We start from the raw sequence: 16,199 nt of genomic DNA on the forward strand, positions 1-16,199 counted from the left end.
AAAAAACGTATTCATAACATATTACATTTTATCTAAACATCAGGAATCGCGATTGAATTTATGTTCTAATGTTAGATTATTTTTTGACCCAAAGAATTTTGATATGGATCTGCACACTTCATGGTTTTTCCTACATATATAACGTACTAGGAAAATTACTTCAATGTATTTATATATACGCGTGTGCACATACTATAATAAAATTCTTTAGTTCAAACCCCAATGATCACTAAATGCCCTCCTATATACCTTTTTTTCTAAATATAAAATAAAACTATATAACCCAAATTATTCAACATCATATTTTACTTGGTATTTTTTTATATATCCTATATATATTAATTTAAGGCAATGTCACCTTTATTCTTTACAGATAAAGAATCGAAGCAGTAATTCTTCGGAGAAAGAGAGAAAAAGTTCGATACTGTTCTATTTGCAATTGTTTCATAAGAAATTCCGTGTATGTTACATATATTTTTATTGTTATTATTGCGAGTATTATTAATGTCGCTTATATGCCTATAATACATTCTGCATCAAATTAAAATGCATTTAATAAATTTAATGTATTATCTTAAAGGAAGAAATTGTGGCTTAAGTTTTAAGATTTAAAGATAATAATACATTTTCAATGAAGTAATATATATAAAAGAAACGTTTTTAACCGTAAGCGTATTTCGTTGACTTTACTTGTGCGAATAAAGATGGCTTTTCTTATATCTCTTGCATGTTTATCTTGTACATATTTTAATAAGTGTCTTTCGAATTGTTCTATAATTCATCGGTTGAGAAACACCAATGCGTTTTTCATATTAACTAATGTTACATCATGTCATGAGAATGTAACACCATCCCCATAGCACCTGAAGCATACAGTGAACATTCTCCCATGTATTATTTTATTTAATTACAGTCAGTCATTGGATTTATTTCATAACAAACTCCCTCATTTCTGAACTTTATTAGATAATTGCTTAATGCATTCTCGATAGATATTCAGAAAAATTCAGTACAATGCATAATTTCCAATGGACTAAGATTATAATAAGGCCTCAGAATATTTGACATACTGTAACATCCCATGGCTCATAGGAATATTACATAAAAATACAATCATCATAAAACTTTGCTATCACTATTGATATACATAAAAGGAAATATTAATGTTATGTAAAGGAATATATATATATATATATTGATATGCACTTTATAAGTCTGCAAATAATACTACCTACAATTTTATACAAATTTTAATTATTAAATATTAAAATTTGTATAAAATTGTAAGTAGTATTATTTGCAGACTTATAAAGTGCATTGGAATATATATATATTCCTTTACATGTATATACTTACATATAAATACATGATATTAAAATATTTTCTATTTTAAACAATCTGAAAAAGACATCAAAGAGAGAAAATTCTATCAGATATGGGATGTTACATATCTATTGTGTTGAACATTTTTAATGCAGTACTCTTCAGATGTTTATGCAAACATATTACAATGGAGAGTATATAAGTGCTACAAAACAATTCCAATATGCTTTATAATTGTTTACATCTACATTACACGTTCATTATGTATTTGTAAGGCCATATATACGAAATTTAATACAAAGACATTGCCTCTGTACAGACAATATTCGATATACTGATAAATTTGGAAATTTGTCTATTCATAGACAAATGGACGACACAGCCTCAACAGAGAATGTTCACAGTGTAAGACAGCAGCACAGACATATCTCAGCGCAGCCTCGCTTTACCATTAATTATATTATATTCATTTTGCAATCGTGTAAAACAGAGTCTTGTCAATTGCTTACGTTCAAAACATCCTTTGTAAGCATTATTAAGGTATGGGAATTTGCTTAAGAACTAAAATAATTTCACGTATACGAATTTTTAAGTTATTTAACTATTTATTCGTACGCGCTTGATTAACTTTACACATACCTGCATCACAGAGTTTTCTTGAAATCACCCATACACTGGCATTATGTATTTAATCAATATTGTTTATATCTTAAATGAGAAATGTACCTACAAAGGATATTTTAACAATGTTAAAAAATATAAGTCTATATAGAAACTATATCGTATGAATTTTTGTTTCTTAACAATGTACAGAACTAAATGTTTACATGTAAATATTACATAACAATGGATAAACAACAATGTTTAACAGAATGTTTTGTACCTAGGTATCTAATATGGCATAAGATAGGTCATGTGCCGAGTTATTCTTGGCTACTGTCAAGTCTAAGCCAACATTATACACAATTAGTTATTAAATAAGATGTGCATGATTTCAATGATTGATGAATCATTATTACATGCCACCTAACTACTTTCCACTTTAAGGGACTTCTAAAAAGAATTGTTTATAATCCCAGTTGTTTGAGTAATTTAAAAAAATTGTGTAAATGTCATTCTAAGAATTGCACGAAAATTGTTCTAATGCGTTACATCACCATAAAAGATATCAAAAGATTTCTATTTAAAAGAATGCTAAATTAAACATTTCTTATTATTTGTAACAATAGAATATGAGATTTTACAAAATTTTTGATTTTATCTTAAAAATATTCAAGATGTTATAAGTGAACAGACATCTTCTTGTCTAAATTTAATTAAATCAAATCTTTATTTATTTACGTCCCACTATATGAGCACATATTAACAAATAAAAATTAGTATATAATTCAAAAAATTCAGAAACTTGTCAAAAATAAAAATTATATCCAATAAAATGTCAAAAAGAAACTCTTTAGAAGCCCCATAATAATTTATCTTCATTCAACATATCCTTCTTTCAAATTTATTTCACTCACTCTATGGTAAAACACACAACATTATAATATAATCCTATCAAAATGGCATTCAGTATTTTCTTATAGGATTATTTCATTCAATATATAAAAAAAATATATATAATTTCGACTACTCAATGGAAACGTTTAGTAATCGTCAGTTTGTACTATCCGAATGCCATTTTTGTGTATATTACACTTTCTGGACTAGTTCTACAAAGATTGTGTAGGGCTGCCCACGAAATTCTAATTGAAATATAATTAATATCTATGTATATATATATATATGTATGCATATATGTATGTATATATGTACGTATAGTGGGACTTTATTGATATATAGTCAGTTCACAATGCTCGTAATGTCACAATGTTCTACAAGTATCCTTGAGTTAGCATTGCTATAAACACTTGGATGATAATTCAATTATATAAAATCGTGTAAAATTTTGAAAAAATCATTGATATACACTTATCAAAAATGTGAAAATATAATTTATAACACTGATATTTTTTAATCACTGATATTTTTTAATAAATTAACGCAAGATAAGACTGCTGATTTGATACTTTGTATTTTAAACGAAAAAAATATTCAGGAAAACATTACATTTGAAAAAAATTATATATAATGAAATTATTATGAGGATCATGTTATTTTTTACAAACTTATCTTGTTTTATTTGAAAAATTTTGTTGAAATTTAAATACACTGAAGATATTTAAGTGTTAGTATTTATCTGCTTTGATTATTGATTTATATATGTTTCACAAATTACTGTGCATATAATGTTTTTAAACTAAACTCAATAAATTTCACATCAAGATCTTTCTACAAGCGTGCTACGAGCTGTGACTGACTTATACTTACCTATGAATAGGTGGTAATTTCCCACTAATATTTCTTTTCAATTGCACACGTCAAGTGCTTATTAATTTTCTTTATCGAGGTACTTTTCGATTTCGGCAAATATGTATGCTATCTTGAGTACGTCATGTCATATACATCACGTCCAATTTTTGGTAAGGTCTTAGTAATGTAACGCCATCACGATTTACTGGCTTCATGCCAACTCCAAGATATTATTTTCATTATAACTTGTATAATTTAAATAATTTATAATTTACATTTCCTGCAGAGAGAGAGAACACAAGTGGTTGTACGCAAGCATGTTCGGTTAGCTTTGGGTTACTATATTACAAAGATGCTTGGTATATACCACCACACTGCAATTGATTGATGTATGACAGAATTTCATTGTACATCATTTTATATAACGGGTTTAACAAAGACACTCAGAAATACATACAGATGTAGACGCACCTGAGTGTATGTGAACGTGCTGTCATATGCTCTCTACCGCACGCATCTTCGAAATGCTTTTTTGATTTTCCGTGGAGCTGCTGCCGATTGGGGTGGAGCGCTATAAGAAATAAGAAAAAAAAGAAAAAACTTTTAGTACATATCCTATAAGTATAAATGCATAAGCGCGAGATAAAGATATTTACTTAAATGCCGTTGGCGCACTTCCTTTGGTGAAGTTGAACGAAGGCCGACTATTGGGATCGAAAGCCACTGCAGGAGTAGAAGCAGGAGAATTAAAATTGAATCCTCCGGGTGATGCAGATGTAGATGACTGCAACATTACAACCAATATCAATTTACTTGAAAGAAACATAAAAATACAGATCTTGGTAATAAATACTATATTTAAAAAATATTAAATTCCTCCAAAGTTAAAACCTCCTGGTGTCGCAGCAGCTGGAGCTGTAGATCCAAAATTGAATGCTGCACTGGACGAAGGAGTAGATGAGAACGATGATGTTGCTGGAGTTTGTGGGTTTGTTTGTGGAGCACCGAATATCGGAGTAGCCGCTGCGCCTTGACCAAATGCCGCCGGTACTTCTTGTTTAGTAGATGGATTAAACGCAAAATTGGTGTTTGTTGGAGCGGAGTTAGCTCCAAATGTATCGCTACCGAAAGTGTTGTTACTATTTTGTGGCGTACTTGAATTACTACCAAATGTAAAGAGCGGCTTCGCAGGTGACGCAGCCGGATTAACATTTGCAGAGAAGTTAAATCCGCCGCTTGCCGACTGTTGCGATGAAGCCGAGCCGAATGTGAATAAAGAAGAATTGTTCGACGCAGGATTAGTTTCGACGGGCTTGGTGGTTGAAAATATAGCAGATGTTGTCGTAGCACTGCCAAAAGCAGATGTTGTATTATTTCCAAAGGTCGGGGTATTAGTTGGTCCAAAAGGTGTTGAAGTAGCACTGTTGGACGGTGTGCCGAACGTTGATAGAGGGTTTGCCGTAGGTGAATTGAACACGGGTAACTTCGTTTCCGATGCAGCAAAAATTGGTGATTTACTCTCGGTGTTACTGCTGAACGTTGGAACATTTCCTTTGTTCTCGGGAATGACGAATCCTGACGGTTTGCTGCCCGTCGTGGTGAATGATGACGGTTTGTCCGTGCCGAATGCTATCGTTGTCTTCGACTCGTTGGTAAACAGCGGTGTGGAACTTGAGACGATCGGAAAGAGCGGAGCGACCGGTGTATTGTTTATGGCTTTATTAGTTGGAGTAGTCTCGGTTGTTTTCTCTCCGAACGACACGCTCGTGGATAACGTGGCAGATGACGTCGGAATTTGGCTAAAAGACGGTACTGTAGTTAACTGAGATGTCGTCTTTGTATCGGAAAATGTGAAAGTAGGTTGAGCAAAAGTTGGAAGACAAGTAGTCGTTGCATTCATGGAAGTTGTAGTAACAGCGCTTACACTGCTTGATACCCCGAATGAGAATGTCGGCTCCGATTTTGCGTCTAATATATTCTTTGTAATATTTTTTTGCGTCAGTAACGACGGTAACGTCGTATTAGTGCTAGTTGGTACTGCATCAGTTGTTGCTGCTGGCTTGGAGCTTTCTGTCACAGTGGTTGCAAAGGAAGTCTTTTTTGGGGAACTTTGAACACGCTGATTCTTGTTTGGAAAGGCGAATCCTGGTTTCTCATTTAAAAATCCTCCCATAAAGGAGAAAGAAGGAGCAGTCGATGGAGCGCTCGACACAATGCTTGTATTCTGTTTCTCACTTGCTGTTGTTGAACTATCGCTTTTTGGCATACCGAAAAGCGTTTCCTGTTTAGATTCTTGATTTTGATTAGTAGATTCGGATTTTTCGTAACTCTTCACATTGAGTACAAATCCTGTACTACTAGAAGACGTGACACTATTAGTAGTTTTAGCTGCTTCACTTACAGCTTTATTCTCTTCCTTCGGAATGCCAAATGTAAACTGTGCCATACCACTATTCTGTTGTCCACTACCAAATTTAAATCCGTTCAAGGGAGATGTTGTGTCAGATTTAGATTGATTGTCAGATTTATCTATACCAAACTTAAATCCACTTGGTTGATTAGTTAAGTTTGTTGTACCAGACGATACACCAAACTTAAACTGCAAGGTAGAACCACTCGATGAAGATTCGTTTAATTTTACAGTACCAGGTTTCGAAGCTTGACAAGCTACACATTCCGTATGTTTTGCGTCATTTTGTAGCAAGCATGAATCGCAAGTCCACGCACCTTCTGGTTTCTTAAATTTGTCTCCAAACCCATTACTTGAAGTCTGTTCCACTTTGCTCGATTCTCCAATGGAATTAGGTTTAGGTGTGCTGCAGCAAGGACAGGTGGTAACAGAACTGTTATTTCTAACAAGACATCCTGAACACTCCCAGGAATCTTTGCTTGGTTTAAATTTGTTCATTATTTCGGAATTTAATATTTCTTTCGTTGCCGTGACTTCTGTACTAGTGTTTAACTTTTGCGCAGATGACTCGGTGACATTATCCGTTGTTTTCGGTTTTGTTTTTACAGAAGTAGGTTTAGACGTATTGCAACAAGGACATGTAATAACGTTCGCGGCGTTTCTTAGTAAACAACCGGAGCACTCCCATGATCCTTCGGCTGGTTTAAACTTATCCATTAGATCAAAATTTTGAGATTTAACAGTTTGTTGCATCGCAGAACTACTTCCTGGTTTTGGTGTAGTGCATGCTACACACGTGATATCACTCTGCTTGTTTCTTACGCAGCAAGTCGTACACTCCCATTGATTCGTAGATAGTTTAAACTGAGATCCGAAACAATCGGGCTCAATTGGCTTTGTTTCCACAACTGTATCTGTTGTCGACGTTGAGGGCAACAAAGTTTTATCATTAGAATTGAACCGAGGCATTTTACATGCAGTACATTGTTTATCTGTACCATTGTTTCTAATCATACATTCACTACACTCCCAAGATGACTCTTTATCGTGCGTACTTGTAATATCAGAATCTGAACTGATAGTTTTGTCAGTGTGTGTCATTTCAGAAGCCAATCCCGAGTTTGTCTGTCCAATTAAATTAGATTCTATTTTACTAGATTTGGAAAATACATCCATAACACTTCCCGATTTCAATTCCTGCGGCAGCATAGACACGTTTTTTGCTTTTGCTTTTAATCTGGGTGCTGTGGATGAGCCACTCCAAATGAAATTTGGTACGGATGTTACCGCACAATCAACAGTAAATTCCTTCTCTGTTAATGAACGTGAATCAGTCGAATTATTCGCGCAGTCTTCAGCGTTGAGTGGATTACTAAAAGTGAAATTGTTGACAGACTGCAAACTTTTCCCAGCATCTGTTACTTTAATAGGGCTAGCAAATGTAAAAGAGTTTTCCTTATTTGCTATAGTTTTGCCTGCGGAATGTGAAGCAGGGGGTGGTAGAGTGAAATTGAAATTAGGTAACGTTGTTATTGGCAGAGGTATGTTTGGCAAATTTACAGGCGCCACCGTTTCTTCTTGCTCTAAATTTATTTTAGATTTGCCCTTTAACTTGCCGCGGTACTTTTCACTATCGGTATCCTCCGTCCTAAAAAAAATTTTAAATATTATTTATCTTTGAAAAATAGGGATGTGTATATTTATAACAAAACTACATTTGGTAAACATACCTCAGCCGATATTCTTGCGGAGACGGAGGTGGATCGCTACGAGCGGAAACGATCTTTCTAGCCATAAGAGTTGTATCTTGTAACTTTTGTCTTCGTCGTAATTTCAATATATCGGGGACGGTTGGTACTGTTAATTCACGCGTCAAATGACGCAGACCAATTCTAGCAGATGGATTTGGTATCTCTTCTCGTGTTCTTTTCCTGTTCACTGAAGACACAGCATTACTTGAGTTTTTTAACGGGATTTTTTTCGCGTCGGATACAGGTGAAGAAAAATGTTCTAATGCTTCCAATATCTTTTTGGCGGTTTGACTCATCCCCGATGAATCAACTCCTACTGCATCAGAAGGTTTAACTTCAACATTTGTTCTCCTTGGTACTTTAAGTTGTATCTAAAATAAATATATAATCCAGAGTGTAATTCATTATGTCAATAACACTCTCTCTCTCTCTCTCTCTCTCTCGTTATATAATTGTTTAAAATAATTCAAGTTCACACGAAGGAACGAAACTTCTCTAAGAAAAAATCAAGATACGTACCTCGTTTGAATTGTTAAAAATATTACGACTTCGTTTATAAAGACCTGCTGCATTTGCACCCCCAAAAGTAATATTACCACTATAAAAAGGAGAAGATAGCAGAGATGCACGATCTGCAGCATTTGTTATAATTGATGCGTTAAAACTCGGTCTACGACTGCTTAAAGAATCGCGAGAATTACTGTCTAGAAACAAGGACCTTGGAGATTGTAAATGATTAGCTGAAACAAAAAGATAATACTTGTACAATACATGTATTGACATTTAAATATTCTTTAAAAATAACAATTTTCAACCAAGTACAAAATATAAGTAATTTAATTAACACATTTAATTAATCTTTACGGGACAGGGAAAGCCATATATAGTGTCGCTGAAACAATATTATTTGAGGCAAGAAATACAATGAAAAATATGAATTAACAAATCTTACTCAAGAGAAAGCTGTAAGATTAAAAAAAAATCACTGTCCTCTAAAGATTAACCAATTTAATATCACATATTTATTAACTTTTAGACAATATACGATTTATACTCACTAAATGTCAATTTATCATCAAGATGCCTCTTCCTACTAGTAAATGTTGAACTGTACAACAAGTTTGATGGGCCTTCATGCCTATTTATTTGTGGAATAAGCGAACTGCATCCACTAGTACTTTCACTGGATTCCGAATTATCATCCATTCCATTTGCTATTCCATTATTAGTCGAAGTTAATGAATTTAAGTCAGACCTATGAGACGTTACAGTCCTAATGTCTGCTTGCACCGCAGGAGTAGAGGACATTAAACGACCTATTCCACTTGGTCCAGCTGTTGCAAAATCTTCCGCCTGTAAATAAGTTCTAATAAGCAAAGTTCAACTATCTCTAAATATTTCGTCAAATAAATTCGTTCAGTTACCATTTCATTATGAATGGGATACTGCTCTTTAGAGGATTCAACTGTATTCAAAGCAGTTTTAACTCTCGTTTGTATAGAAAATGTACCAGGTGGATGAATCACATCCATACGAATACGCGATCGTTTGCTAGGAGGTTGCTGCACATCATCCTCAAGCTCTGTCTCTTCAATATTCCTTGTATTTTCTAACGCATCCTCATTACTTTGAGAGGTATTGAACCACTTACTAATCCATGAGGACTGTGGTATAAAATCTGTCACCTTGGTTGCCATTTTTCTTACAAATGACTGTAAAGAATATAAATAAATTATATAGGAATATATGTATATTAATGTAAATTTATATAACCAATATTATAACATTTATATCGTAATTGTTGATATTTCCTTTAACATTAGACTCAAACATATCACAAGTAACGTAAAAATATATCAAAATATTCGAATTCTACAAGATTTAAAATATTTTTAAATAAAAGCAAATAGCAAAAATCTTACAAATTTGATGTAAAAATAACATCACGCTGTAGATTTTACCGAGTTTGCACTTTTCATTTGATTAGATCATAAGCATAAATATATTTTTAAAGCTACAGTTTAAATCGCGTTACCGCATAACGTAACCGCAAAGATTCGCGCGAAGACCTACGCAGAGCGCGCGATGCTCGGCAAGGGGGGACGCGAGTAAGAGAGAAAGAGAAAGAGAAAGAGACGCACAGAGGAATACAATCCGCGTTTCTTAAACTCCCGGAGGCTTATATGAACGGATGGGTGCACACCTCCGAGTCGCGCTTCAGTGGTTGCCGTTCGTCGAAGTCGTTTCATGACGGTTCGTGCGCGACACGCGAGACACGGGGAGGGAATTGAGGTTATCATCGGGCTCACTCACATAACCGTGACACTGTGGACATTGCGCGAGGGTACCACGTCGTAGGGAAAGGGCGGGCATGCGGGACATCATGCGACGAGGAGTCGGCGTTCGTCCTCGGTCCGATCGCCGTGCTACCCTGACGGCGAAAGGGCGCGTGAAGGGCGCGGGGCCTATCTCTGTCACGGGTACGGGCACGCTCGCGCTGCGGCGGTCGCCCGTCGTGATGACGAGGTGGCTACTCACGTTGTTCGCGTCGTAGGGCTTCGCATTGCGCGACGACGGCCGCCTGCCGGCCGGATTGCCGCCTTCTCTGGGCATGATTAGCCGTTCTCACTCCCTGCACTCGTCGCTGTACGACGACCGTTATGAAACGCACACGCGCGTCGCAACCATCGCCTCCCTGGAAATTCGGTCACCGCCGGAACCGCGCACCACCTTTCCTACCTCCTACAGACGAGAGAGAGCCACGAGAGGGAATATGGCCGCGCTCCGATCACGAAGACCGCCACCGGGGCGCCAGTAGGCTTCCTTCAAATCGCGCTTGACTGCGCGTGCTCTGCTCACGTGACGCGCGCATGGCACGCTCCCGTCGAGTCCGACCAATCGGAGGAACGAGACTGGACTTTTTGCTTCTCTCGCACTTGACGTATTATGAACGTATTTTCAGAAAAGAAACTTCGACAATATAAAGAAACTTAGGATGCATCCAGATGCGCGACCAGCTCAGGGAGCTCTTTTACCTGATTGATTATTTTAGAATTTAACAGAATATACCAATCAGATAAAGAGCTCACCAGTGTCGCTTGTTGGAAAGCTCCCTGCTACCATTAGTGGGTAGTTGTTAGTAGTTAGTGTAACCGTTGCAATCAGTAGTGTCAGCACTGTTGATAGTTTGCCACGATTTGACGCGGTTAGCGTTAGTACAGGTATAACAGTCAAGTGCAGTGTAATTCGTATATAGCGTAGTATTTTGCCTTATTTGAGAAAGGTTTGTAAATAATAATATTCTTCAATTTATTAGTAATGACTCTTACAGAGAAATATTTCTCTTATTTGGAACCTTGTGATACATTTGGAAGTAAAGAACTTGTATAAAGATGTTCACTATTTTATGAATATACACAAGTATAAAATCTTCTCTTTTTAGTTTAAACTTCTCCACGATTTATCTTTCTTATCTTTCTCTCCATGTTGAAGAAAGAAAAGAAATTTACAAGACGTTTAACTAGAAAGAATAGATTTCTAATCTACTTAAATGATTATTTATAAGAAAGACTAATAAATAATTGTATTTTTATATGTATAATTTTATTTAAATTATACATGTAAGAATACAATTGTATTATTTGAAATGACAAAAAGTTCTTTGAATTTATGGTTTATATCTTGAAATTTTAGAAAACTATGCAAACATACATATTGTATATGCATTAATATATTAGTGTCTAATACAATTAATGTATAGATGGAGACTGATTACGATGATGATCGTGGTGGTTGGCGAGACGAGAGGAATCGGAGTACTGATGAATGTAGTGGCGAAGATACATTCGATAATCCACAGGAAGTATTGAATGAATGCTTGGATAAGTTCAAAACAGCTGATTATATTATGGAGCCTGGCATTTTTGCCCAACTTAAAAGATACTTTCAAGCTGGAGGCAATCCTGAACAAGTTATAGAATTGTTGTCCAAAAATTATACAGCTTGTGCACAGATGGCGAACCTTCTTGCAGAATGGTTGATTCTTGCTGGAGTAAAAGTCACTGACGTGCAAGCGATGGTTGAAAATAATTTGAAAGATATGATACTTAAAAATTTTGATCCTAAAAAAGCAGACAAGATTTTTACGGAAGAGGGTGAAACTCCTGCCTGGTTAACTGAAATGATACAACATCCTACCTGGCGATCCCTTATTTATAGGCTTGCAGAGGAATACCCAGACTGCTTAATGTTAAACTTTACTATCAAACTTATATCTGATGCTGGGTTCCAAGGAGAAATTACAAGCATTTCAACTGCAGCTCAGCAAATTGAGGTCTTCTCACGCGTATTAAAGACCGCAATTGCTGGATTTCTTCAAAATACAGAAAACTGGCAGTCTAGCATACAAGAGTGTGCAAAAATGGTGTGTCATGGTCAACACACTTATGTATACAGTCAAGTTTTGTTGCAAATCCTTGCGCAAGAATCCCGCGGTGGTTTCATGATGAAAAGACTTTCCCAAGAAATCACCAAGTGCGCACAACAAGATCGACATGATGTTACACCGATAACAATGGCCTTGAATGGTGCTGCTAGCAGTCCTGGAGCATGTCAAGCACTAGCATCCATGTTATCAAGAAACAGCTTAAATCCCGCTGATATTACAGTCTTATTTAGAAATTATTCCACAACGGAGTCACCTCCTATTGAACTGTTGCGCAATCCACAATTTTTAGGTAAATTAAAACTATTTATAATAATAAGAATTTCAGTTTTCTTCCTTTTTGTACTGGTAAAAATATCATAATTCATAATAAAATCAATATATTATTTTATAAGTTACTTTGATTTAGTTATTTATTTTACAATGACTAACGTTTACACGTTATCATTAATCGGATTTTATATTAGCTAATTCAGTTCTTTAATATCTTAGGAAAGCTAATTGGCTTAATGAAACAGCAGATGCTTGTTAAGAGGAAAACCTGGATTCAATTTTTAGTTTTACCTCTGCATATAATATAAAAAATGTTAATTCGAAAAATATTCCATGACTATGTTTACATGACACCATTAATTATGTTTATAACATTAGTAGTTATTAATTACTGATGTAAAATGTTATATAAACGCCAATTAAATCCAATTTTATGATATAAAATTGAATTTTATTAGTGTTTATACATTTTACATCAGTAGTTAATAATTATGGATGCTATTAAATGATGATGTATATCATAATTAATGGAATATTTTTCTAATTATTAACATTTCTTGTATTATATGTAGAGGTAGGACTAAGAATCAGATCTAGATCCAGATCTTTCCCTTGACAATCTACTGCTCCATTAAGCCATTCAGTTTTCCTAAGAAATCAAAGAATTGAACTTGCTATAATGAAATTTTGTGTATTCTTTCTTGCAGAATTACTGGTCGATGCGCTTTTTAAACCTGGCGTAAAGATAAATCCTGAACACAAATCAAAATATATATATTTACTAGCTTATGCAGCAAGTGTATGTGAAACAATCCCTAAAAAAAGCAATATCCGCAAAATTAATAAGGATGAGTTGAAAACGACTATTCAGGCAATTGAGAAAGTGCATAATATATGTAATGTAAATAAAGGCTCGACGGAGCTAATAGCAGAGTTGCACACTTTGTATCAATGCATACGGTAACTATTGATTTCGGATATTTTTTTTCCATGTCAGAGAAAAAAACATTTTTACTAATAAATTCCAGATTTCCTGTTGTAAGCGTGGGTATAATACGATGGGTAGAGTGCACTGTGACTGAACCATCATACTTCAAATTATGTACAGAGCATTGCCCTGTACACCTCGCTTTATTGGACGAGGTTGTAGCTTGCCATCCTTTGTTGCATCCAAAAATACTAAGATTACTTGTGCACTTGTTTGAAAGCAAACAAGACGAATTAGAGATACTTGTACAAGTAAGCATATTTCATGTAGTATCAATTAAAAGATAAAATTATCGATATTTTATGTGAATAATTTTTTTCTATGTCTATAGCTGGAAATGAAAAAGATGTTAATCGATAGAATGGTGAATTTACTAAGCAGAGGCTGCGTAGTACCAGTTGTATGCTATATTAAGCAATGTTGGCAACGTGGAGATACAGATGTATCTTTAATCAGATACTTCGTTACTGAGGTATATTACAATACCGTTTTTTAATAGGTTATTATATCGATATTTTACGACGTAGACATTTATAATGCTAGGTCTTGGAAGCGATAGCCCCTCCATATACAGCTGAATTTATACAATTATTTTTGCCAATGGTCGAAAATGAAGAGATTACTGGAACTATGCGTGGAGAGAATGAGAACGATCTAGTTTCTGAATTTATTAGTAAGTATGATGTTAAAAAATTACTAGTAATACTTTTTGTCATAAAAAATAAATGTATCTTATTTTTTAGTTCACTGTAAGACACACTGTCCTGTTGTAAGATGACGGTATAAAAATTAATCATGGGGAGGACAAATCAAAGAAAAGTGACAGTGTGAAGAATATTTTTATTTTGTATAGAGATGGAGATCTTCATATATACTTATGGCTATAAATGTATACTGGATGAATGCTGCATCCATCTGTGATATTGTCTAAGCATTTTCTGTAACAAAAATATTTGTATATATATATATATATATAATCAATATCATATATGAATATTATAAATTTTAAAGAGGATAAGATTTATTAATAAACATAAAGATAAAATGTTAATTGGCTTTAAAGAAGAATTTTAATCATTGTTACATTTATAAGGTCATATCTATTCAAACAATATCTTGTAACATAAAGAATAAATATTGAGTACAAGAACATTTCTTTCGTGCTGTTAGTATATTATTTAAAATTATGAAATATGGATGACATACGGAGAATAATTGTTAGATCCTTTTATACACACAGTGAGAAATAACACAGATATCGAATCAATGTCAAATTGATAATTTTGGTGTTAATCAACATGTAATTAGTCATTTCTTGCTGAGTAAAAGGTAACGGAAAAAACTGCTATTATATACAATCAAGTGCAAAAGCAAATAAATGCTTTCTAAAATAAGTTGTCACACCTGCATTAAAAACTTAATATTAAAGACACTATTAAAACAAAAAACATTTTTCTAATAAGAGATTCCTAACATTCACTTACTGATCATTACGATCACATCTTTTCAGCTGTAACAAAATATATTGTACGTATAACTAAAATATAATAAAAGAATAAAGAGTATATAAATTCTACAAAGTATAAGTGTCTAAAGAAAGAAATAGTGGCAGAAATGATACGATATAAATGATGACAGAATAGAATCGTTGCAACGATTACATTTCTCTTCATTAATATGAATTTGAGAATGAAATAATAAATTTGAAGGCATACATACTGATGGGTTTCCCATCTTTCCATTCAGTAAACTTCACATTGACTTCGTCGCGTTTAGCAGCCTCTACCCTCAAGTCGGCTTTCAAGGCTTGCCTGACTAACCTAGCTGCAATTTGAGAGTAGTTGATGTAACTGTAACAAGATAAAGGGATAGAAAATTCGTATAAGTATATATTCTCCTTTTAAAATATTTCGTTATCCACAAGTAACAATTAACATTGAACAAAAAAGAAATTTTACGTTGATTAACGATCAGATGACAATTCGATTACATAATTCGATTCTAATGTGTAAAATTATATCATATACTTGACATATATTAAGAAAAAAAATGTAAAATACGGAGGATGATAATAATTTCCTTACTTTAATCCTGCCTGTCTCCACGCTGACATTTTTTTCGATTAATTATATTCGGTAAAGGTCGAGAATTTTAACAAACAACACACTGCAACACACGACAGATTGCAGTGCCAACTGTAGCAAATGCATGTACTATTGTGTTAGAACTGTGTGGGGGGAGGATCCCGTTTGCCTACAGTTCTGATTGTACACACCACTCATATCAACTGGTGCCTAGTAATTTTTCAATGTTTTGCCAATGAGATTATTTTATTTTTAAATTGGCCAATCAGCGATACATGTGTGCAATATGCGATGTGTGCAATCGGAGCCCTCCCCTGTGTGGGATAGAATTATTAATCTATATTGTTATTTAATATACGAAGAAAAGATTAGATAGAAATAAAAATTTTGCCTTAAACAATTTCACTTAAATTATAATTATTGTAGTAGATTAATAGATAGATATATATTAACTTTAATCTCGGTTTAATTTATTCTCTTTATTATGTCCTAATTTTTAGAATTAGGAAAAGATAAAAAGACAAAAATTGATAGAAATGAACGTATAATTTACTAATATTAAATTAATCAAAATACG

The 16,199-nt window shown here is 34.1% G+C and overlaps 3 protein-coding genes across 6 annotated transcripts; 1 reads left to right on the forward strand and 2 right to left on the reverse strand.

Moving 5' to 3' along the window:
• Positions 1-1,464: 1,464 nt before the first annotated feature.
• Positions 1,465-10,606, reverse strand: LOC108759802 (nuclear pore complex protein Nup153). 3 transcript variants are annotated; one of them, XM_018505433.1, is made up of 9 exons: positions 10,372-10,606; positions 9,258-9,545; positions 8,892-9,186; positions 8,353-8,573; positions 7,813-8,204; positions 4,545-7,730; positions 4,329-4,457; positions 4,144-4,243; positions 1,465-2,049 (listed from the first exon to the last, which is right to left on the reverse strand). In XM_018505433.1, exons 1-8 carry the CDS (start codon positions 10,444-10,446, stop codon positions 4,177-4,179), a joined length of 4,653 nt encoding a protein of 1,550 aa, XP_018360935.1. In that variant the 5' UTR covers positions 10,447-10,606; the 3' UTR covers positions 1,465-2,049; positions 4,144-4,176. The 3 variants fall into 3 exon arrangements, with proteins under 3 accessions (XP_018360935.1, XP_018360936.1, XP_018360934.1); XM_018505434.1 differs by lacking the exon at positions 1,465-2,049 and having other exon boundaries at positions 3,554-4,243; positions 4,545-4,725; positions 4,828-7,730; XM_018505432.1 differs by lacking the exon at positions 1,465-2,049 and having other exon boundaries at positions 3,554-4,243.
• A 448-nt stretch (positions 10,607-11,054) lies between these two features.
• On the forward strand, positions 11,055-14,344 carry TH1 (negative elongation factor complex member TH1). The gene is made up of 7 exons (XM_018505384.1): positions 11,055-11,116; positions 11,594-12,569; positions 13,258-13,510; positions 13,579-13,789; positions 13,870-14,010; positions 14,082-14,211; positions 14,282-14,344. The coding sequence occupies exons 2-7, from the start codon at positions 11,594-11,596 to the stop codon at positions 14,314-14,316; spliced, it is 1,746 nt and encodes a 581-aa protein (XP_018360886.1). The 5' UTR covers positions 11,055-11,116; the 3' UTR covers positions 14,317-14,344.
• Positions 14,345-14,358: 14 nt separating this feature from the next.
• LOC108759772 (ATP synthase subunit epsilon, mitochondrial) lies at positions 14,359-15,759 on the reverse strand. Of its 2 annotated transcripts, XM_018505385.1 has the most exons (4): positions 15,623-15,759; positions 15,258-15,388; positions 15,023-15,048; positions 14,359-14,476 (listed from the first exon to the last, which is right to left on the reverse strand). In XM_018505385.1, exons 1-3 carry the CDS (start codon positions 15,649-15,651, stop codon positions 15,035-15,037), a joined length of 174 nt encoding a protein of 57 aa, XP_018360887.1. In that variant the 5' UTR covers positions 15,652-15,759; the 3' UTR covers positions 14,359-14,476; positions 15,023-15,034. The 2 variants fall into 2 exon arrangements, with proteins under 2 accessions (XP_018360887.1, XP_018360888.1); XM_018505386.1 differs by lacking the exon at positions 15,023-15,048.
• Between the last annotated feature and the right edge of the window lie 440 nt (positions 15,760-16,199).

Source organism: Trachymyrmex cornetzi, unplaced genomic scaffold (genome assembly GCF_001594075.2).
Source record: "Trachymyrmex cornetzi isolate Tcor2-1 unplaced genomic scaffold, Tcor1.1 scaffold205, whole genome shotgun sequence".
NCBI classification, from domain to species: domain Eukaryota; kingdom Metazoa; phylum Arthropoda; class Insecta; order Hymenoptera; family Formicidae; genus Trachymyrmex; species Trachymyrmex cornetzi.